General features: G+C 42.8%; 1 protein-coding gene across 5 annotated transcripts in view; it reads left to right on the plus strand.

The window, feature by feature from the left end:
* Positions 1–23,478, plus strand: part of CASZ1 (castor zinc finger 1) — a 421,265-nt gene that overhangs the window by 379,066 nt on the left and 18,721 nt on the right. For 4 of the 5 annotated variants that reach the window (XM_040326347.1, XM_040326344.1, XM_040326348.1 and 1 more), the window contains 8 exons: positions 10,405–11,254; positions 11,776–11,838; positions 13,367–13,457; positions 13,751–13,915; positions 19,598–19,770; positions 19,943–20,760; positions 22,160–22,265; positions 23,211–23,274. In XM_040326347.1, coding sequence (XP_040182281.1) covers positions 10,405–11,254; positions 11,776–11,838; positions 13,367–13,457; positions 13,751–13,915; positions 19,598–19,770; positions 19,943–20,760; positions 22,160–22,265; positions 23,211–23,274 — 2,330 coding nt within the window. The remainder of the gene's footprint in view (positions 1–10,404; positions 11,255–11,775; positions 11,839–13,366; positions 13,458–13,750; positions 13,916–19,597; positions 19,771–19,942; positions 20,761–22,159; positions 22,266–23,210; positions 23,275–23,478) is intronic. The other variant, XM_040326345.1, reaches the window with a different exon arrangement.

Here is a 23,478-nt window from a genome sequence, read left to right on the forward strand (position 1 = left end):
AGCGATCGGCAGTGCGGGGGACAGATGCAGAATCCACCTTGGTAAGTATGTATGCAAGTATCAGAAAAAAAAACTTATTTTTTAATAACTAGATTGGACAGGACCCTATTCTGAGCCCACATGCAGACTTTGTTGTCTTGAGACCCTTTTCCACCTGTAGCGCTGACAAGATTTTTGCTATTGTACATCTTTGCACAGCACCTTCCTCCGTTGTGTTCATTTTAAAAGGGAATTTGCACTTTCTAGGAGAATTTTCTCTTAATCTAGCGAATGAGGTGAAGTGCTGCTGACTTCCTTCATCTGATCATGTACATGCAAGAGTGGCCCTTTTTTTTTTCTTGCACATAATTGGGTATTTATTTTAAAGTTACATTTTACCACATTCACCAAGCTCTGGGGAAAAATTCCTCTGCAAAAGTGCCATGTGCCCTGCAAAGTGAACAGCCTAATTGAAGCTCTAATGCCTCATACACACGACCATTTTTCTGGGCAGGAAAAAAAACAACGTTTTTCCCGACGTGATTCCTCTCCAGCCTGACTTGCATACACATGTTCATGCAAAAAAAAACAGTCCGACCAAAGCGCAATGACGTACAACACGTACAACTAGACTATAAAGGGGAAGTTCCTTTCAAATGGCGCCACCCTTTGGGCTGCTTTTGGGGTGCATATATGATTCTGAGCATGCACGTTTTTTCCCAAGGAGAAAAAGACTGACGGGAAACAGGACAAGAAAAAAAGAGAGCTGGTTTAAATTTTTTTGCAGGCAGTTTTTTCGTAGAGAAAACTGCTAGGGAGCATACACACAACCGGTTTTCACGTCAAATATAAAAAAATGGCAGTTTTCTCGTCGTGAAAACCGGTCGTGTGTACAAGGCATTAAGGTTTGACCTCATATTATATGGTTTTGGTAAATCTGAAGACAAAAATCTGCAGAAAATCTAATAGTGTGTATGAGGCTTAAGACTAGGATGCCATTAATGTTCATGTGCATGTAAAGGCAGGCGTCCCAATATTTTTTGTAATATAGGGCCAGATTCACAGAAGAGATACGACAGCTCATGATACGCCGTTGTATCTCTGTGATCCGCCCATCCTAACTATGCGGCTGATTCATAGAATCAGTTACGCATAGCTAGCCCTAAGATCCGACAGGTGTAATTGAATTACACTGTCGGATCTTAAGGATGCAATTCTAGGCCGGCCGCTAGGTGGCAAGGCCATTGGGGTCCTAGAATAGGCGTAGAATATGCAAATGACTAGTTACGGCGATTCCCGAACGTCTGCGCTGCCTGTCGATCTAACTTTACGTTGTTTCCGTCGAGTTACGCCGTGTAAAATTAGGGCTGAGCCCTAGTTGTTCTAAGCCATGTTAAGTATGGCCGTCGTTCCTGCGTCGAAATTTAAAAAACCACTTTGTTTGCGTAAGTCGTCCGTGAATGGCGCTGGACGCCATTTACGTTAACGTCTAAACAAATGACGTCCGTGCGACGTCATTTAGCGCAATGCACGTCGGGTAATTTACCTGACGGAGCATGCGCAGTACGTTCGGCGCGGGAACGCGCCTAATTTAAATTGTGCCCGCCCCATTTGAATTGGGCGGGCTTGCGCCGAGCGCATTTACGTTACACCGCCACAAGATTACAGGTAAGAGTTTTGACAATCAGGCACTTACGCTGTAAACCTGCGGCGGTGTAACGTAAATCAGATACGTTACGCTGCCCTGGAGCAACGTAATTGTATCTGAATCTGGCCCATAGTGTATGTTCACTGTAGACTATGAGAGTTGCTTTTTTACATCCAGGTATCATCAAAATTGTCTATTCAAGCAACCGCAACATCTACCACTCATTGGCTTTCTCCATATATCTTTTGTCTTGTTATGGTATTATCGGGCATGAATAGGGATAAGACGACTTAAAAGAATTATGGGACAAATTTGCCAGTTGGCTTATAGCAGAAGTTAATTAGTACTGGAACAATGTAATTTTTTTTTCCTCCCTATACATTTATCGCTATCGAGCTCTTTTTCGAGTTTCATAGGGACTTCGCTTTTGCTAGTATTAATTAAACAGTAGCCCATAATTAATAAACTGGGATAAAATATAGTTTCCATTCTATCGAAATGCCATTGTAGCCCTGCTATCGCACCTTCTCCCCGTACTCTAATGTTTGCCGTGCAGTCTCTGTCTCGGAGTGTTTAGGCGGTCAGACTGTTGGCTTGGCTGTCTGCTGGTTGGCTGTGAGTGGCGGTGCTCGGCTCATAATTATGCATGAAGATATAAACAGAGCTGTTTAATTATCCTTCACCACATCAGTGACAAAGTAATTAACAAACATTGTGAGATCAATGGGAAGATGTGTGACCTTCAACAGACGCCCATAGGAAAGCGTTTCCCTCTATGGGACAAGGTGACTCGGCTCGTCGTGTGCACTGATACAGAGACACACGATTGCTGGCGTACGGTGCGCACCAACACCACTTCTTTCGGGATCCCAGATCAAAAAAAAAAAAAGATTCCTCCTCCTTTAGTGTTTTCTTTCCAAATATAGTCAGAAAGTGCTATTTATATCTCTATGCCTGTGTCCCTTAACATCTAACCGAGGGACACGGGGGGGGGAGCCTTCCCTGCAGTGTGTGAGTACAGAGGAAAGCACTGTCACTCCTAATTGCTTTCAAACCACAAACATTTAATATAATGTGCCCAGCGTGCTGAAAAAAAGCAAAAAAAATCTCTGACTACGTATAAAGAGAGCACCTATCTACACTGGTCAAAAAAAACGCTACGAAGGACATTTATCAAACAACTTCTCGCCAAATGCAGACGCAAATCAGGCTGCCTGTCAGCAGTTTTTATGTGTATTTGCAACCCCCGCGCCTGTAATGCGGGGCAGCCAACCGTGACACATTTGCGCAGGTCTGCAACAGATTTACCACCGGAGAGGAGACTTTCACCAAAAACAAACGCACGATGAGGAAGTGGTCAGGTGCGGGTTTTATTCTGTCGCAGTGCTACTCGAGAAATTCATAGCTAATTTTAAATCTGTTTTAAAGGGGGAGAATTACTAAAACTGGAGCACTGAGAATCTGGTGCAGCCGTGCACAGTAGCCAATCGGCTTCTACACGTAGCTTGTTTATTTAGGCTGCTTTGAAAGCGTCGGCCGTTAGCGGTAAAGTGCTTCAAAGATGCTGCCTGCGTCTGCTCGTTTTAGCGGCACTTTACCGCTGTTTAAGCATTTTCTATTCGGCCGCTAGCAGGGCGATTCGGAAAGCGCTTTTCGGGAAGCACTACCCATTCATTGCAATGGGCAGGGGTGGCTGTATACAGCGCTCCCAAACTGCACCAAATATGCTGCTTGCGGGACTTTTTCTAACGTCCCTCAAGCACACCGCCCCCAGTGTGAAAACACTCATTGCAACCAACAGGATCAATGAGACAATTTGGGGTTTATTTACTAAAACTGGAGAGTGTAAAATCTGATGCAACTCTGCTTAGAACCCAATAAGCTTCCAGGTTTTATTGTCAAATCTTAAGACCCCTTTCACACTGAGGCAGTTTTCGGGCGCTATTTCTAGCGCTAAAACGCCTGAAAACTGCCTCAGTGTGAAAGGGGTCTTAAGATTTGACAATAAAACCTGGAAGCTTATTGGGTTCTAAGCAGAGTTGCATCAGATTTTACACTCTCCAGTTTTAGTAAATAAACCCCAAATTGTCTCATTAATCCTGTTGGTCAACAGAATTGATAAATGAACCCCCCCCCCCCCCCATGTGTTATAATACAGTGACAAGTGACCAAGGACATCACAGATAAAACATGTTCTACAACAGAATGAAAAGCTTCCAGTTTATTGACCACTCGCAGCCCTCCATGTTCATCATTTGACAAATCAATGGTCAGCATATTTTAACCACTTGAGACCTAGCCTTTATAGTTTGACATTTAACTCGATCATGCAATGCCGTACTAAAATGAATTGTATGTTTGTTTTTTGTGTTGTTTTTTTTTTAGATGGATATAACTTTCTTTTGGTGGTACTATTGTAATTTTTTTTTTTACTATGAAAAGTAATAAACTTAAGATTCCACAGGCAAGGATGGTCAATGACATCTTGAACCTCTTAAAAAAAAAAAAAAAAGACAATTATTGGTGGTCAGTGGTACTATAAATTCCCCCCTCAAAAAAAAATAAACAAGCTCACAATGGTCAATAGCACTTTACCATCACCCCCTAATATTCTTACAGACACTGGTTGTGATTTGAATTTAACCCCCCACCTTAAAAAAAAAAAACGCATAATAAATTATTGAAAAAAAAAAAAAAAACATTGGTGGTCAGTGGCACCCCCCTACCTTAAAAAAAAAGGAAACACAATTATTGGTGGTCAGAGGCACTGTAATCCCGCCCCCAAAAAACAAGCCAACAATCATTGGTGGTCAGTAGCACTTTACCATCTACCCCCTAAAAATCTTACAGACACTGGTTGTAAATTGCATTTTAAACCCCCTATCTTTACAAAAAAACAAATAATGACTAAAAAAAACACAATAACTGGTGGTCAGTGGTAACCCCCTACATTGAAAAAAAGAAAAGGAAACAATGATTGGTGGTCAGTGGCACTGTAATCCCGCCCCCCCTCCCTTTCCCCACTTTCACCTGATCTGCTGGAATCCTTATTTCTGCTTTGTTTACAAACATCCAATCCATTTCCCACCAAGTAAGGGGAACTTCTTCCATTGTAAATGGGTTGATCATTTGAAATCACTAGTACTGTACAATTGTGATGGTTGTAAATGGTTTAAAGCAGGGGTCTCCAAACGTTTCAAACAAAGGGCCAGTTTATTGTCCTTCGGACTTGAGGAGGGACAGAATGTGGCCAGCAGGGGCAGAAAATGTCACATGCCTGGCATGAGTGAGTTTTAATATGGCCTTAGGATTGGTTCTCAATAGGAGTAGGAGTAATGTCCCTATTAGTAGGAAAAATAGTATCCCCTCGTTGGTATCGGTGGAAGAAATATTGCCCCATTGTTGGTGTCATTGGGAGGAATAGTACCCCAAGGGCCAGGTAAAGGCTAGCAAAGGGCCACATTTGGCGACCCCTGGTTTAAAGCAATCAGAAGGTACAGAGCCCACATAGAATGACTCTGTACATTCCCAGAAGAGTTGAAGCTGTTATAGCTGTAAAGGGTGGGCCAACTCAATATTGTACCCTACGGACTAAGACTGGGATGTCATTAAAGTTCATGTTCGTGTAAAGCAGTGGTTCTCAACTCCTGTTCTCAGGACCCACTAACAGGCCAGATTTTAAGTATTACCTTGAAGAGATGCAGACTAGAAAGCAGCAAATGATATCACCTGTGATGTATTTCAGTTATCTTTGCATCCTGGCCTGTTAAGCCCCATGCACACGAGAAGCAATTACAAACACCTCTAAACTCACGTTTTCAAAGGCAAAAACCGGCGTTTAAAACGCCCGTTTTTGCCGCATTTGCGGCGTTTTACCGCGTTTGCGGCTGTCAGTGCTTATCTCAAAGACATTGTAGACCCTCCCAAAGTTTAAAACGCAAAAATAAAACGCTTCTGAACCCAAAATTTTGCGTCTGAAAAAACGGACATAAACCCAACTGCTTTAAAATGCCAAAAAAGTGATTGTGTGCATGGACACATAGGATAACATTAAATGTGTTCAGGGGCAGTTGAAAAAAATGCCCAAATGCCTCTGAACTCGAGTTTAGCAGCGTCTCGTGTGCATGGGGCCTTAGTGGACATACAATGTGTAATAACTGACAAAATATTTGTAATGTTGATCAGCCACTTTTGTGATCTATATAGCAAAGCTAATGCCAAAACATTGCTGAGGTTACCTCAGTGCTCCCCTTAGACTTAAATATCTCCATGTGACTGAAACATGTTAGACCGACAGCACCGTGTAATACAGCTTTAACATAAAATCTCACTAATGGTGAAATTGTCTGGGCTCCCTCACTTTGTAGACCAGGGATCCTCAAACTATGGCCCTCCAGCTGTTGTAGAACTACACATCCCATGAGGCATTGTAACACACTGACATTCACAGACATGACTAAGCATGATGGGAATTTTAGTTCCTGAACAACTGGAGGGCCGTAGTTTGAAGACCCATGTTCTAGACTTTCTCCGCAGGCTCACACCAGTAGCTCTATTCGGATACATCTTCGGAGATGGCTAGATTATTTCAGGCCCTTCTTATCCCTCCATGCTTAGCACAGTCAGTGCAGTTTTCAGATCATCATTGTGATGACTGCTAAAAATGAAAACTGACCTCAAAGAGCTTTTACAGGAATCGGTGAAAAGAAAAAATGCTTATCAATATTTCACCAAGTGAAACTTCTGTAAATTTCCAAAACGTTTTATCATTACAAGCAAAAGCATCCCAACTTTATAATGATACACAATGGGACATGAACAATGACCAATTCCCAAAGCACAGAGTACTTGCCTCACTTTAGTGAATCAAGGCCCAAGCAGCACCAATAATTAGAGATTTCGAAGAGTTGCCTGTTTTCACAGAACACTGGGTAAGAAGGAAAAAAGTTGTTACTGCCTGGGAGCCGACCATGTTGTTGTTGGTTAGTAACGGGCGGACTAACAATGCCCACTGATTATACAATGTATTGTATACGCTGCCGCTGTTCTGTGAGAACCAGCAACTCGCCAAAATCTTCAATTATTGGTGCTGCAGAGTCACTGGAAGTGACGTGGTTGGAAATTGTGGCGAGTTGGAGTTTTTCGGCAGAACACCAATAGAAACCAACCAACATTCGGCCCATGTGTGTTGGATTCAGTCCGACAGAAGCTGGCCATTTGGCTGGCTTCTGTCATATGGGCATGACAGAAAGGTTCTGCCGATCAGCTCCTCATCAGCTCTCTCAGCCAATGAGTGAGAACCCAATAGAACAGTGGGGGAGATCGCTGTACTAACCTTGGATAGTTAGTACAGCAGTGCCTCCTGAGCAATCAGTTTTTTTACGTTCAGCCTGCTGGGTTAGGGGAAAAAAACTATGTGGGCTAGATTCAGATAGATCAGCGGATCTTTAGATCCGCGTAATCTATCTTATTAACGATCCGCCAGTGCAATTTTTTGAGGCAAGTGCTGTATTCAGAAAGCACTTACCTCAAAACTTGCGCCGGCGGATCGTAACTCCCCCAGCGGAATTCAATTATTTAAATCAGGCGCGTCCCCACGCCGATCGTACCGCGCCGGCCGCGATTTTTCCCAGCGTGCATGCTCCAAATGACGTCGCTAGAACGTCATTGTTTTCGGCGTGAACGTAAATGACGTCCATCCGTATTCCCGACCGACTTGCGCAAACGACGTAAAAATTCAAAACTCGGCGCGGGAACGATGGCCATACTTAACATTGGATACGCCGCATATAGCAAGGGTAAGTATACGGCAGAAAAAGCCGAACGCAAACGACGTAAAAAAAAAAGCGACGGGCGGGCGTTCGTTTCTGAATTGGCGTAAATCGGAATTTGCATATTCGTCTTGTAAAAAACTGAAGCGTCACCTAGCGGCCGGCGGGAGATTGCAGCCTAAGATCCGACGGTGTAAGTCACTTACACCTGTCGGATCTAAGGTAGATCTATGCGTAACTGATTCTATGAATCAGTCGCATAGATCCGACCGTCGGATCTCAGAGATACGACGGCGTATCAGGAGATACGCCGTCGTATCTCTTTCTGAATCTCCCCCCTAGTGTGTACCAGGCTTTAGCCCGGTGTGAGCAGGATGGAACATTTTTTTCTGGAATGAACAAAATTGTGGTTTTCATTTATGAAAAATTTTACATATTTTAATGAAACCTGGTTAATGCGTGTGGGATTCCATTCAAATAGCAGGTTTGGCTTTCAAATGTAATTAGTTGACTCAACAATGACAAGAAAAAAAAATGTTGTTGGATGACTGTATGGTCATCTGTAGTTTTCTCTCTACCTGTCAGTGCTTGTTATCAGTCTCATTTAATGCATCGAGGAAGTGAAAGGAGGAACTTTGTGGCACTGTGATATCTTAAAAACCAAGAACTAAGTATATACAGTATATACCGGTACTTACACACTAACTGCCCTGGTATTAATTAGGCAATTTCCTCCCAATTCATCTTACAGTACAATAAAAAAACGTTAAATCTGCCTAATGTGTAGCACTACAAACCTGAACCATGTTCCTTCACCATCCATGTACAGGTTGGCCTTCTGTATCAGTTTACTGAAATGGAGAAAAGTACATTTCTTAGGGTTATGCAGAGATGTCTCAAAAAAATAGAAGTGTGTTACTGGACCCTTTTAGTGGACAAAAGACAGGTCTGTTTTTTTCGGACCTACTGAAGGCAGCTCGCTGTCAGCAGGGATACTCTAAGGAGTTCCAAGACTGAATGAATGTGACCAGCACACCAATTTGTTCAGTCGAATATGGGTTTGTTTCTTCAAACTAATGTAAGAATAAAAATCCAACGTGTTTCGAGGGCTTACAAATCCTCCTTCATCAGAGCTTGTATGCCGTCACACTGGCACCCGACCCGCTTGCCTTGTAGATCCATCCTCTTGACAGAGGTCCAGAACAGATTTCTTCTCATTTTCCACGCATGATACAAGGGGAATTGTGACCCCCTGAAATATCGGATATTTATTCCTACATCACTTGGAAGGAAAGTGAACAAATGGGTGTGGTGCTCTCTTTTTTCTAATACTATTGGCTGGGATGTGTGGATTGGAAAATCATATGAACAGTTGACTATGATCTCCCCAGAGAAGTAAGGCTCATGGGTAATTGTCCCATGCGTCTTGTGACTCAGTTTGCTATTTTCCCTGGAACTCAACCAATGGCATATTTTATATCTCCTGTTGTTTATTGTGACTGAATATTCAGCAAATTTTGATAAAAAAAAAAACTGAATTATATATTTTTCGTCAAGCAAAACTTAAGTGTATTTCAACATATCACTGTGTATTAGGTGCTTTGCCTACACTATTATTTTAAAGATTACTCAACTTGTTCATCTATTCATCAATTTTTTGAAAATAGAAGGATATAGCATCACAAACTCAACATAAAATTTTGTAATAAATGATTGGGTTTGATGGCGTGAAGCACAGAATCTTTGATGTTTTCTACGCCACTAATAAACAAATTCATGGAGATGGTGTTTAGATTGTAAGCAGTGGGGTTTGTTTATTAAAAACATTCAGATTTGGCTTTTCATTTCCTTGGTTGACAAAACAATGGCAGCTACATCTGTAGTTATGGGCAAAAAAAAAGTCCATACTTCGTTGCTGCTTTTGTCATAGGTCAGCCCCGTGGTGTTATTAGTTCATCATGGCTGATAGGTCTTGTGTGCTATTTGCTGTATTTGATTGAACGATGATGCGTATAGTGAGCTATGGCCACCAGATTATAGTCAAGTCAAGAGAAATTTCTAATTGGTTGCTGGACTTTACCTATTGTCTTATTAAATTAGGTCTTGTCACATAGTCACATGGACATTATTTCAAAGTTTCAAAGAGATTGTCTATCTGCAAACAGTAAGGCATTGAACACGCCTTTACCTTCTTGCCATCTTAATGAACGATTTGAAAAACTGTAATAGTTGTTATTGTTATCCTGTTCCAACAAAGGCAAATTAAAATATTGAGCTAGATTGCTACGTGACTCAATGAATTTTCCACATTACTTCTGGCCCATAATACTGAACTAATTTATTACAACTAGGATCCTACATGTAGAACTACATTCCAGGTCATGGAACAACTAAAGCATTGGGCTGGGCAAATACAAGTTTGGTTTGTCAGATTAACAACATTCTGCGTGAAGGTCTATCTTGTTGGTTTTATTTTTTGTATATTGTTGATCATTATTTTTAACTTTCATTTGTACAAGTGCCACTCAAAAAGTCAAATTTTTGGACATTTATTGAGCGTATTCTTTGTTTGTAGGGGGTTTTATTCACTACTTTGTGGTATAAGCAATTGGACTTTTTTTGAAAACATAAAAAAAAACGAAACTTACCAAGTCAATCCAGAGAAAAATAAATTATAATAAAATTTAAATTAAACATTTACTTTCTGCATATGTCTTGATAGTGAGGACTTGGCTTCACTTCCATCAGAATGACTTTTGTACATATTAGGCCAAGACAGGAGAGCAGAGACATATGAAAACTTTGTTTAATGTACTGAAAAGCCATTGCTCAGACCATTCAGGAAATTGATTTTCTTGCCATTGATGAACTCCATTTTATTTTACTCTAGTATTAATTTAATACTAAAGTCATAAAACCTTGTGAGAGAGACAGAATTATGTGTAGAAAAGGACAGAACAAGCTGTGCGCTCTGTGATACTGAATATTTCTCTTCTTCACACACAGGAGAAACATCCACGTTGCGAGATTATGCGGCCAACACTATGAGCGAGTTCCTTGGGATGTTTGGCTACACCCAACCTAATGTAAGGGATGAGCTTGCAAAGAAACTTAGCTTTGAGAAGATCAATGCTGCTACCTCAGAGACCACCTCTGCTGAAGACCCTCTCAGTAAGCGTGCTAGGTTCTCCAAGTATGAGGAGTATATTCGGAAACTGAAAGCTGGGGAGAATCTGTCTTGGCCCGCTCATGTTGTAAAGGCTGAAGAACCACCGAATTCCAAACCCATACAGAGCAAAGATACTTCAACGGCTCTTCAGCCATCACCGCAGCCACTGGTTAGCAGAGCACCAGTACATGAGACAGTAATTCTGCAAGAACCGAAAGCAACTGTCTTGCCTCTAACAGCGGCTGGCAGCTCTCATATGCAAGGCCTTATGTCTCGAGCTTCCAAATATGACTTTTTTATCCAGAAGCTAAAAACAGGAGAGTCTATAAGACCACAGAATGGAAACACATACAAGAAACCCTCCAAATATGACCTGGAGAATGTCAAGTATCTTCACCTTTTTAAACCAGGAGAAGGGAACCAGGACATGGGAGGCGCTATAGCTTTTAAAACCGGGAAAGTTGGGCGGCCTTCCAAATATGATGTACGTAATATCCAAAAGCTTACTCCCTTGAAAGCAGCTGCGGTTGTACCAAGTATGCCCCCTGCTCCTATCACAAGCACTCCCTCCACCCCCGTGCCTGCATCTGAGCAACCAGTAGCGTTGCCTTTCAACACTCCAGAATATCTCAAATCAACCTTCTCTAAGACAGACTCCATCACTACAGGAACAGTCTCCACCGTGAAGTAAGTATTTTGCCATTTGACTGCACTGAAACTGGGCTGTTCTAATTTGGGTACACTTTGAATAAAACTGCCATTTATATGAGATTGAAGACATATAATATAAATCTATTAGAAAATGTAACTTTTTTAATTATAATATCTAGATCACCTAAAATGTAAATTTATTGGGGGGGGGGGGGGGGGACTCGGTGAGCAATGCAAGGGTGCAGGAGATGAAGCAAGTCAGTGAGATATCTGAGGATTTGGTTGGTTGAATGCAAGAGGGAAATTTAGAAAGTTTGTATGAAAATAGGAACTTATCTGGGTATATGATTAATATAGAGCCTGTCTATGCATGTGTGGATGACAACATTATAGTCTTAGAATGGGTGGGAGTGCTTAGATTTTTTGTATTAATGTGGGTGGGTTAATGTATTTGGAATGTGGGTTACTAATATCCAGATCCGGGAGCATGGCATGAGATGGAGCTGGATAGGGAGCTGAATAGACTCTAACCAGCTCTGCCTTGTCTTTCTCACCAGGAATGGACTACCCCCAGACAAGCCCCCAGAAGATGTAAATATATACCAGAAATATATTGCCAGGTAGGAGTGTGGTTGGTATGCCAGATTATTTCCATCTGTAGGCCAAGGCCGCCTTACATCTATGTTCGATATTTCTCTTAATAACAATACTAACCTGTTTTCATGGAGATGCAATAGAATACGAAGTTGTTTTTATTTGGAAAGTATGTTCTGACTGCAGACAGATGAGTGTTGTTGATGTGGTTTGGTCCTTTGCTTGTGTGACTGCAGTAGATCAAACCTGGAACAGGATGAACAATTCTGACCTCTGTTGGCATTGTTGACCATGTTCCATGTGTAATCTTTTGTTGTTCTATCTGCTGGCCGTTCAGGGAACACATTTTTTTTTCTAAGGCCATGAATTTGTCCTACTTAATCCATGGGTATGCCAGTCTTTAATTGCAACCCCTTAACTGTTCCTAGAATCCGTTTTTTTTTTAAAGTGGAGGTTCACCCAAAAAATCTATTTTTAACATTAGATTGAGGCTAATTACGGGAAGCAGAATTGGGTGTTTTGTTTAAAATCAATGCAGTACTTACCGTTTTAGAGATAGATGTCCTCCGTGGCTTCTGGGTATGGGCTGTGGGACTGGGCGTTCCTATTTGATTGACAGCCTTCCGACCGTCGCATCCAGCGCGTCACCAGTTTCCGAAAGTAGCCGAACATCGGTGCGCAGGTGCAGGCAAATAGGAACGCCCAGTCCCGAAGACCATACCCGGAAGCGGCGAAGAACATCTATCTCTAAAACGGTAAGTACTGCATTGATTTAAAAAAAAAACACCCGATTCTGCTTCCCGTAATTAGCCTCAATCTAATGTTAAAACATTTTTTTCGGGTGAACCCCCACTTTAAGGTCCTATAGATTTACCATTCAAACTGTTGTATATTTTGAGGTTTGTAAACTATTTGGAGTCCCAGGAAAAATGTCACATGGACATCTTAGAAAATTAAGAGCACCACTTTATCTGGTGTGGGATTAACGATAGTGATAAAGAGGGACTTCAGATAGGTACAAATTTGCAAGCGACTGACAATAGAGCTTTCCCAAGAAAATAATATGACAATACCCATTCACCAGCTTAAAGTGTAACTACACTGCATCTGAGCACCAAAATCCAAAGCAAACTCCCCCATCCATGTCTCCCATGTTTTTTTGTTTGTTTTTTACTGAGGAATCACCACCCCTTAGCATTTCTGTCTGTGGCCATTTTGATTAAGGGCAGATGTAACATTTACTTCTTGGAATGCCCTTAGCTCAGACATGCATGCAGAAGAGCTTAGCAGAGAAAACCCCTTCTCCCCTCCTGAAGACTCCTGGGATGTATGACATAATTTGTCTAGGCAAAAAAAAAAAGTTTAAAACAAGTAAATATAATATATATTTCTATCTGTTTACTAATGCTAGCAGTATAAGGATTAAAAATAGTGCAGATTGAGTGAGTGAAGTTCCGCTTTAATAACCTCTTAGTTACTGCCAGAAGATCCTATGAAGGAAGGCCAATAAATGGTTTTATGTCACGACATACAACTATATGACTCTCCTTACAGATTTTCAGGCAGCCAACACTGCGGTCACATTCACTGTGCATATCAGTACCGGGAACACTACCACTGCCTGGACCCAGAGTGTAACTACCAGGTAAGCGTGTTTTAATACTATGCACCTAACCACTAATATACGATAACTGGACCAGAAGTAAAGTTCGGTTGTTGCACATAGCAACCAAATTATATGTAGCATTTACTAAATTGAGAAGGTGAAAACTGAGATCAGACTGGCTGCCATAGTCAACAGCTTCACTTTATTTGCTGCAGATTTTCTACATCACCCCTCATTTAATATCCCCCACCCCTTGGAGTGCATGCTTTGCATTTCTGCTGTTACCAAATGTTGTATGGTTAAAACTTCCTTTATAAATTTTCCTTTCTTAGAGATTTACCAGTAAGCAAGATGTGATCCGCCATTACAATATGCACAAGAAACGCGACAACTCTCTGCAGCACGGCTTCATGCGTTTCAGTCCATTAGATGATTGCAGTGTTTATTATCATGGCTGCCATCTAAATGGGAAAAGCACACACTACCACTGCATGCAGGTGCGTATTTGGTCTATAACGGGGTCTCCAAACTATGGCCTCTGGGCCAAATCCTGTCTGCTACAAGATTTTATCTAGCTTGCAACTGGGGTTCGTGTCATATCCTTAATGTGGGCCCACTTTAGGTCAGGGTCACTCCAGGTTCCCCCTGCTGCATGGTCGTCATCCCTGTCCTTGATTGCTAGGACACTGCCAGTGTGTCATCACGTTTGCCCCAGGCATGGACAGGAGGATGGACCTGCTCTGCCTCCCGCCCTGCAGCTACAGACATGCTCTCAACTCTCACCTTGCTGCTACAGCTACACTGTAGAGGTAGATTATGATGGTGACCTGATGTAAGGAGGCACTATGGTATGGGTGGGGATTCTAAGACTTCATGTACACTACAGCTCTTAATCTTGAGTTTTGGTGGGGGTTTTTTTGCCAAAGCTCCTAAAACGCAACTCCATAAGTCTATGTGTCAATGTAAACATAGGCTTTTAGTAAAGTTTAGGGGAGCTTCACCCTCTCTTTCCTGAATGTGGTCGGCGGTCAAAGTAGGATATGTGTACATGAAGCCTAATGGGCACCCTGATGTAAGGGGGCACCCTGATGGGGACCTTGATGTAAGTGGGGACTAATGGGCATCCTGACGGGGACCTTGATGTAAGGGAGGGCGGATGGTTACCCTGATGTAAAGAGAGATTCTGATGGGGATTCGCTGCTAAACATACTTTGATGAGAGGTTCAGACTGATTTTTTGTGCGTTTTTTATTAATGCTCAAGTTAAAGCGGATGTCCGCTGAAAAAAAAAATATTAAAAGTCAGCAGCTACAAATACTGCAGCTGCTGACTTTTAATATCGGCACACTTACCTGTCCTGGAGTCTAGCGCCGTCCGCAGCAGAGGACGAGCGATCTCTGCCCCCACCCCCGCCATCCTCAGTGAGGGAACCAGGAAGTGAAGCGCCTTCCCGGTTCACTGCCCGGTTCCCTACGGCGCATTCGCGAGTCGCGCTGTGCCTGCTGACTGGCTCATGCTGTGCTCTGGGAGCCGAGTGTTCCCAGAACACAACAGAGGGGGACGGGAGGTGACGTCCTGCCCGTAGACTGCCGATTGGCCGTCTGATTGGCTGAAGCTGCCAGGACATCACTCCCGTGAATGCACGAGTAAGCCCTGGGCACGGCACAGAGCTCTAAAGGAACAAAACAGGCATGCCGTTCCTTTAAAGCACATGCGCCGGTGATGTAACCGGCTGCTGCTCGCTGGAATATCTCTTAAACTGTGTACGTTTAGGACACTCAAACTGGTGGTCCTCCAGCTGTTGCAAAACGACAAGTCCCATCATGCCTCTGCCTGTGGGAGGCATGCTTGTAACTGTCAACCTTGCAATGCCTCATGGGACTTGTCGTTTCACAACAGCTGGAGGACCACCCGTTTGAGACCCCTGGTTTAGGAGATATTAATTTTACCTACAGGTAAGCTTTATCCTTCCCTATAGGTAAAAAATGGCACAAAAGGGTTTACTACCACTTTAAGGTCTTTCCCTAAATGTCGCAGATGCCTACATTGTGCTTGTCTGGGGCATAATGTAGTATAATAGCATTGCAGAGATTAGTCACTATGGTGGTGTCTTGATATTTGTGCAGAGTAAGCCTATTGTTGACACAAGGGAAAATGCTAGAGCATCACAGTAAGTTCTCGGAGAATTAGAATCACAAGGTACAGAAGTGTCTTAGCTCAATCTTCTCAAACATTAAAAGTCCAATCTGGATCTGAAAGCAATATCTGCATGTTTTTTATCCAGTGCATCCTTCGTTCGTGTTTTTTTTTATATGCATTTATACAACCCCCCCCTCGAAGAAAAAGTATCAAATAGAATTTCTTCTTACGATTGGTCACCAAAGTGCTTACTGACTCAGTGAACTCCTTTACAAAATAATTGTTTCTCCATAAATATAAAAGAACACGTTTTCAGTCATGACATTAAATCAGACCCAAAATCTTTAAAGTATACTGTAAACACGTAAGCTACACAGTGGATGTGTTTGATACATATAAAGCCAGCTCCCTGCTTTATTATCCAATATATACAAATACACCCCACCCTTAACCATCATACTGCTCAGGTAACTCCCATCTCTTTGATGCTGCATGCAGGTCCTATCTAGCCCAAACACACCGACAACACCTTTTTTTTTATATTTTGCACAAGGTGAAGACTATCCTGTCCTCTCTGAATGTGAAATTTTAATTTACTTTTATCTTTGGTTATTCCATATAGATTGGTGTGTTTGCTGCTTTTAGTCATTGGGCCATGATACATTCAGCCACTGAGAATGGTTGAAAATCATTTTCTAATACAATGAAATATATACTGTATGTATACGTAACGTGAGAGTTTTTAGCAGATGGAACATGTAGGAGACTTGTGAAAAAGATCAAATGTGTCAAATACAAACACTATATTGCCAAAAGTATTGGGACACCTGCCTTTACACACATATGAACTTTAATGGAATCCCAGTCTTAGTTCGTAGAGGTTCAATACAGGCATACCCCACTTTTAAAGCGGATCTCCACCCTAAAGTGAAGTCGCGCTGATCGGCTCCCTCCCCCCTCCGGTGTCACATTTGACACCTTTCAGAGGGAGGGGGGTGCAGATACCGGTCTAAAGACAGGTATTTGCACCCACTTCCGGCCACACGTCACGGGCAAAAGACGGGTTTTTTCTCTGGCATCCTGTCCGTCCCCGGTTGTGTGCTGGGAACACTTGGCTCCCAGCACACAGCGGGAGCCAATCGGCGGGCGCAGCGCGACTCGCGCATGCGCCGTAGGGAACCGGGCAGTGAAGCCGGAGCGCTTCACTTCCTGGTTCCCTCACCGTGGATGGAGGGGGGAGCAGCAGGGTGACGAGCGATCGCTCGTCCTCTGCTGCGGACGCCGCTGGACTCCAGGACAGGTAAGTGTCCTAATATTAAAAGTCAGCAGCTGCAGTATTTGTAGCTGCTGGCTTTTAATATATTTTTTTAGTGGCACATCCACTTTAAGTACACAATGGGGTTTATTTACTAAAGCTGGAAAGTGCAAAATCAGGCTAATTTATGCATATAAACCAACAAGCTTCCAGGTTTTATTACCAACGCTTAATTGAACAAGCTGGGGTTAGAAGCTCATTGGTTTCTATGCAGAAGTGAGTATGATTTTGCACTTTAAAGCTTTAGTAAATAAACCCCATTGTGTACTTAAAAGTGGAGTATGCCTGTATTGAGTTGGCCCACCCTTTGCAGCTATAACAGCTTCAACTCTTCTGGGAAGGCTGTCCACAAGGTTTAGGAGTGTGTCTATGGGAATGTTTGACCATTCTTCCAGAAGCACATTTGTGAGGTCAGGCACTGATGTGTGACGAAAAGGCCTGGCTCGTAGCCTCCGCTTTAATTCATCCCAAATATGTTCAATCGTGTTGAGGTCGGGTCTCTGTGCAGGCCAGTCAAGTTTCTCCACCCCAAACTCGCTCATCCATGTCTTTATGGACCTTGCTTTGTGCACTGGTGCTTAGTGATGTTGGAAGAGGGAGGGGTCACCCCCTTGCTTTGTGCACTGGTCCAAATCATTTGGTGGAGGGGGGAATATGGTGTGGGGTTGTTTTTCAGGGGTTGGGCTTGGCCCCTTAGTTCCAGTGAAAGGAACTTATAAGGTGTCAGCATGCCAACTCATTATGGACAAGTTCATGCTCCCAATTTTGTGGGAACAGTTTGAGGATGGCCCCTTCCTGTTCCAACATGACTGGGCACCAGTGTACAAAGCAAGGTCGATAAAGACATGGATGAGCACGTTGGGGTGGAACTTGACTCTGTGCAGACCAGTCAAGTTTCAATGATTTGGAGGGTGGCCCAATACTTTTGGCAATATAATTTGGATGAGCGAGTTCAGGGTGGAGGAACTTGACGTGCCTGCGCAGTCCTGACCTCAACCCGATAGAACATATTTGGGACTGCAAACCAGGCCTTCTTGTTAACTCAATGATGGCAAGATGGAATGCTCCGACAAATGATTTTTCAAAACTTCCATACGAACGTTCGAAGGATTTTCTACTGATATATAGCCAGCTGACCCAATAAAAACAAATGTGCTACCTGTGCTGCTGATGTCTCAGTTGGTAAAAAAAAAAGGGAGGCAAAGTTATTGTACAGGCTAATATACAAATCTTTCCACTCAACACAACAAAAAAATGGCAAAATAAACATGAAAAAATAATAAAAGGTAAATCAAAAACTATTTTAGGATAAACACCAATAACTCAAAATGTGTGCTGATAGAAAATATAACAAATTTTCCCTTTAAAGGAAGCCTGTGACGAGATAAGGATTGTAATTTCCTTTTAGGAACAAATCCTTGGCTATCTAGTTTACATTTTTCTTAGAATCTTTTTTTGATGCAGTAAAGTACCTAATCCCCCCTTCCTTCCTTTTTGCTGGCTACTCCAACCCAGCATGTTAATAAGTATCAAAAACACACAACATGGCAATGATAAATGCAGAGGTAGGAATTTAGCCCTAACCCCTTCAGCGAGTCCAAAACGGCGCACAATGGGATTAAAACAATGGATACGCTGCATAAAAGTTCAACCGGGTGCAACTAGATATTACAATTTTCATAAACGGTGCCAGTTCAAGGCTTTGTTAACCAGAGTCATCCAGAACTTGCAGATTTTGTGTTTTTTTTGCATTGAAATGGTTTTGAATGAATCTTTGCCAATGACTGAATTCTTAGGAACCCAACCAGTGCGGTTGATCTCTGCACATTTTGCTTCTGTGCGTTACATACTCTAACCAAAGGTGTAACCAGCTCTAGTAATAAGATTTGTGTAGGGCGCACTTAGGTTATGTCCATAATTGGTGTGGATAAATTTCAGTTCCTTGTTTATATAAAGCCCACATTTTTCAAGCTTTAGAACCAAGTGCCACATTGCAAATTATTCCTCTGCAGCTTTTTGTTTAATTCTTTTTTTTTTTTTTTTCTGTCTGATCCCATGGCGATGTTCTGCTTTTTTTCAAGGTGTCACCAGCGAGTACGCTTTTGTACAGCAAACAGCTGGAGATTTTTTTTTTTTCGTTTTGGGTATTTGTCAGAGGGTTTTGTTATTGTCTGTTCTCATCAACCTGCTAAGAGAACAGGAGAAAGTACTGGAAAGGCACGGGGAGGTACTGCTGTTTTCTTATGCCTTTCACTTGTGAGATGGTGCAGACCCCTGGCACTTGGCTCCTGTTTTCCCCCTCAGCTGCTGCATTTTCAGATTCCGTCCTTTTTTTTTTACTCAATATGGCAAAGTTGCCCAGTTTGCCTGGAGACAGATGCCAGAGGGAAGACAAGTTGAACATTCCATTAGCGATGTGATGACTTTGAACTTGGGCTCACAACGTTCTTGTGCACGTTCAGCTGCTTTTTGTAGACCTCCAAGAACATCTTGTCTTTTTTTTTTAACTCCCCTTTTCCAAGGGCGATGCAATAGATAAAGTTGATGGCAAAAAAAAAAAATCATACCTGGACAACCTGGGGCCAGCCAATTGCTCTTTGACAATGGTATACTACTACTCTATGTAAAGAAAAGATTAAACCGTTTTAATATGTGAATTCAGCTTATTGCACGGTATTCGTTTCTCAGACTTTTGTATCATGCTGATTAGCGGTTTTGTTCCTCAGGTGGGATGTAACAAAGTCTACACAAGCACCTCAGATGTAATGACACATGAAAACTTCCATAAGAAGAATACCCAGCTGATTAACGATGGCTTTCAGCGCTTCCGAGCCACTGAGGACTGTGGCACAGTCGACTGCCAGTTCTATGGCCAAAAGACTACTCACTTCCATTGCAGGTAATCATGACAGAGGCTTAACTGCTTCTTACTTACACATGCGAAAATGTGTAGATTTTACATGTAGGTGGACATTAGTTGCATACTGAACAAGCTATTAATAAGCTTCTTCTTTTTTTTTTTTAAACATGGCCACGATGCAAGAAAATAGACTGTTCTGTGTATTTTGCAGGCGCCCAGGATGCAGCTTCACCTTCAAAAACAAGTGTGACATAGAGAAGCACAAGAGCTACCACATTAAAGACGATGCATATGCAAAGGATGGATTCAAGAAGTTCTACAAATATGAAGAGTGCAAATACGAAGGATGTGTGTACAGCAAGGCCACCAATCACTTTCACTGCATTCGCACTGGATGTGGTTTCACGTTCACCTCCACCAGCCAGATGACCTCACACAAGCGCAAACATGAGAGGCGGCACATCCGCAGCTCGGGGGTGCTTGGCCTTACATCTTCCCTTATTGGGGGAAAGGACAATGACCTGGAGGAGTCTAGCAATGATGATCTCATTGACTTTTCTGCTTTAAGCAGCAAGAACTCTAGTCTGAGTGCCTCGCCTACAAGTCAGCAGTCTTCCATATCCCTGGTTCCTACTGTTTCTGAGGCACCTTCTCCACAAACACTGAAATCCACCAGCACCATTCCACCTACAACTAAGATGTCAACCCTTTTGTCCCAGACATTGCCGATTAACATGCCCTTGGCTTTAGCCTTATCTAGTTCTACACTCCCTGCAGGATCTGGGCCATATTTCCCTATCATAAGTGGACGTGGTGGCACGTCAATGCCCATCAGCACCAGTAATATAGTGGCCGTGGCTGCCCCCAACACCTCTCCACAGTCTGCTTCTGGGGCCAGCGATCAAAATAGCACTTCGCCAGCTGCTACATCCATTATGGAAAAGATTTCTGCCAGTAAAGGGCTAATCTCTCCTATGATGGCAAGGCTGGCAGCAGCCGCCATCAAACAGTCTCCGTCACCTGAAACAGGTGAGTTTGTGTGGTAAACAATACGACTTTTGTGCTCTTAACTTTGAAAATTGCAGGGACGTTTGTCCTAGCCAGCATGAACTAAGATCGAGGAGGGGAGGTGGTAGGATTTCGAATTTTGCCTTTAGTGATGTTATGAACTGGGTGTCACCCATGCTATTTATTGTACTATTACTGTGTTATTCTAATGCCTCTACTTAAAGTATAACTAAAGGCTCAGCAACAAAAAAAATGAAACAGAACTGGATTGTCTCTTTTTGCTCATTTATCAATGATTGCAAAGTGACAAACTTTACCCCTTGTTTTTTTTGAAGGCTGATTTTTTTTTTTATACTTCCTCCGCAGCGCTATCTACACTTTCACCTCCTCCCCAAATCCCTGTTGCCCCCTTTTTCATCCATTGTGCTGTCTTGGACTACAGAGTCACGTGATGGCATAATGCGGTCACAGGGTACAGTACTCTAGACATGGGGGTGCCCCTGAATGTTAGAGCTAGGTTATCTCATGTACAGTACCCCACTGGGAGCGCTGGAAAGGACAAAGCATATTCCAGCTCAAATGATACAAGAGACAAAAAAGGGTCCTATGCACGGCCCAACCCTGTGGATTTATGAAATGACAGCCTTAGCCCGGGTTCTGGTCAAGCCATGCCCCCAAGGCATGACTCCACCCTGGAGGGAGGGGTCGGGAGCGCTGGCAAGGGACCTGAGAAAATGAGGATCTGGGCTGCTCCATGGAAAACCACTGCGCAGAGCAGGTAAGTATAACATGTTTGTTATTTTTAAACCAAAAAAAAAAAAACTTTAACACTTTAAGCTCCAGGGGCAGAGTGAAATGCGTTGGGGGCATGGCTTGGCTTGAGCTCTCATTTCACATATCTGCAGGGTTTTGCAGTGATGTGCGGTACATAGGACCTTTTTTTGTCTCTCACATCCATTACAAGGTAATCATCACCACCCATTTCTTCCCAAACCCACCCAGGTCACATATGAACCTGCCTAGCAAGACCTAAATCCACCTGTTTATTTCCCCGTAGCCGCAAAGGCCACTACCACAGACTCCCTGCTGTGGAAAAAAAATCAAAACGAATGCTGGGAGCTGCAGTTTTGTTAGTCACCTCCAGCGCTTCCTTGTAGCAAAGGTAAAGGCAGATAACCCTTGCCTTCCCACACCCTTTTCTACTTGGGTGGCAGCACTGATAGCAAGTGTCGAAATGGTATATTGCAAAAACTATGGGGTGAGCAAAATATGCATCACAATATTAAGTTATACGGCAGAACGCTGAGCTGTTGCATATATAATATGAAATGGAGACCTTATTTGCACTCTAAATACAGGGCAGTGTCTGCACCTATTTTTCTCACACCGTTCTACATTTTCTATTATTATCTTGGCACAGGCAATGGGCAAGTATTAGGACGGATTAAACTAGAGGCTCCAGATACAGAAGGAACCACGCCCCAAAGTAGCTCTCAGGAGCAGAGCCTGGACCTGAGTATAAACAGGTAAGGATTGAGTGTAACCTGTCATCGCACCCCCTTATCTTCAAACTGCAGTCCGCTAGGGCACTGCTGTAGCTTAAGGCATAGTATGTCCTGTCCACACATGTCACAAGGACATATATTTTCAGAGCAGAGATTTAGACATATAGGGGCAGATCCACAGAGATCTGCACGGGCGCAGCGTATGGGAGATACGCTACGCCGCTGTAACTTACTTTTTAATTCTTTGAATCCACAAAGACTTGGCGCCGTAAGTTACGGCGGCGTAGTGTATCTCTCGGCGCGTAATTCAAAACGGCGAGTAGGGGGCGTGTTTCATTTAAATGAAGCGCGTCCCTGCGCCGAATGAACTGCGCATGCGCCGTCCCTAAATTTCCCGCCGTGCATTGCGCTAAATGACGTTGCATCGACGTCATTTTTTTTTAACTTGGGCGTGAATTACGTCCATCCCTATTCACGGACGACTTATGCAAAAAAAAAAAAAAAAATCAAATTTCGACGCGGGAACGACGGCCATACTTAACATGGCTTTAATTATACGCCGGAAAAAGCCGACTAGAGACGACATAAGAGAATGCGACGGCCGCGCGTACGTTCGTGGATCGTTGGAAAAAGCTAATTTGCATACTCGACGCGGAAAACAACGCAAACTCCACCCAGCGGACGCCGAAGTATTGCATCTAAGATCCGAAGGCGTACAAAGCCGTATGCCTGTCGGATCGAACCCAGATGCCGTCGTATCTTGGTTTGAGGATTCAAACTAAAGATACGACGTGGGAAATTTGAAAGTACGCCGGCGTATCAGTAGATACGCTGGCGTACTCTCTCTGTGGATCTGGCCCATAATGTATAAAGAACAATTAATTGCAGCCACTGTTTGTATGTAGTTGTATGATGTATTTAACAGGTTCTGTCTGTATTAAGACATTTCTGTTTTTGGCTCTGCAGTAATGAGACCAATGGCCAAGAAGTACCAACTGATTTACAACTACATTCTTCTTTTGTGAGCAAGGTAAGTCTGATAACATGTATGTTGCATAAAGAACATGAAGTTACCCTAGGAGTTGAATCTCATGCTACTTACTGCAAATGCAACCTATTCTTGAAATTAGCATGTAATAAACAACAGTAGGTGATTGTGAAGAAGTGGTTGGTATGCCAGGTTGCTCAGCAGACTAAAATGCCCCATGTAGCACATAGTTCATGACACATTTCA

Source organism: Rana temporaria, chromosome 10, assembly GCF_905171775.1.
Source record: "Rana temporaria chromosome 10, aRanTem1.1, whole genome shotgun sequence".
NCBI classification, from domain to species: Eukaryota; Metazoa; Chordata; class Amphibia; order Anura; family Ranidae; genus Rana; species Rana temporaria.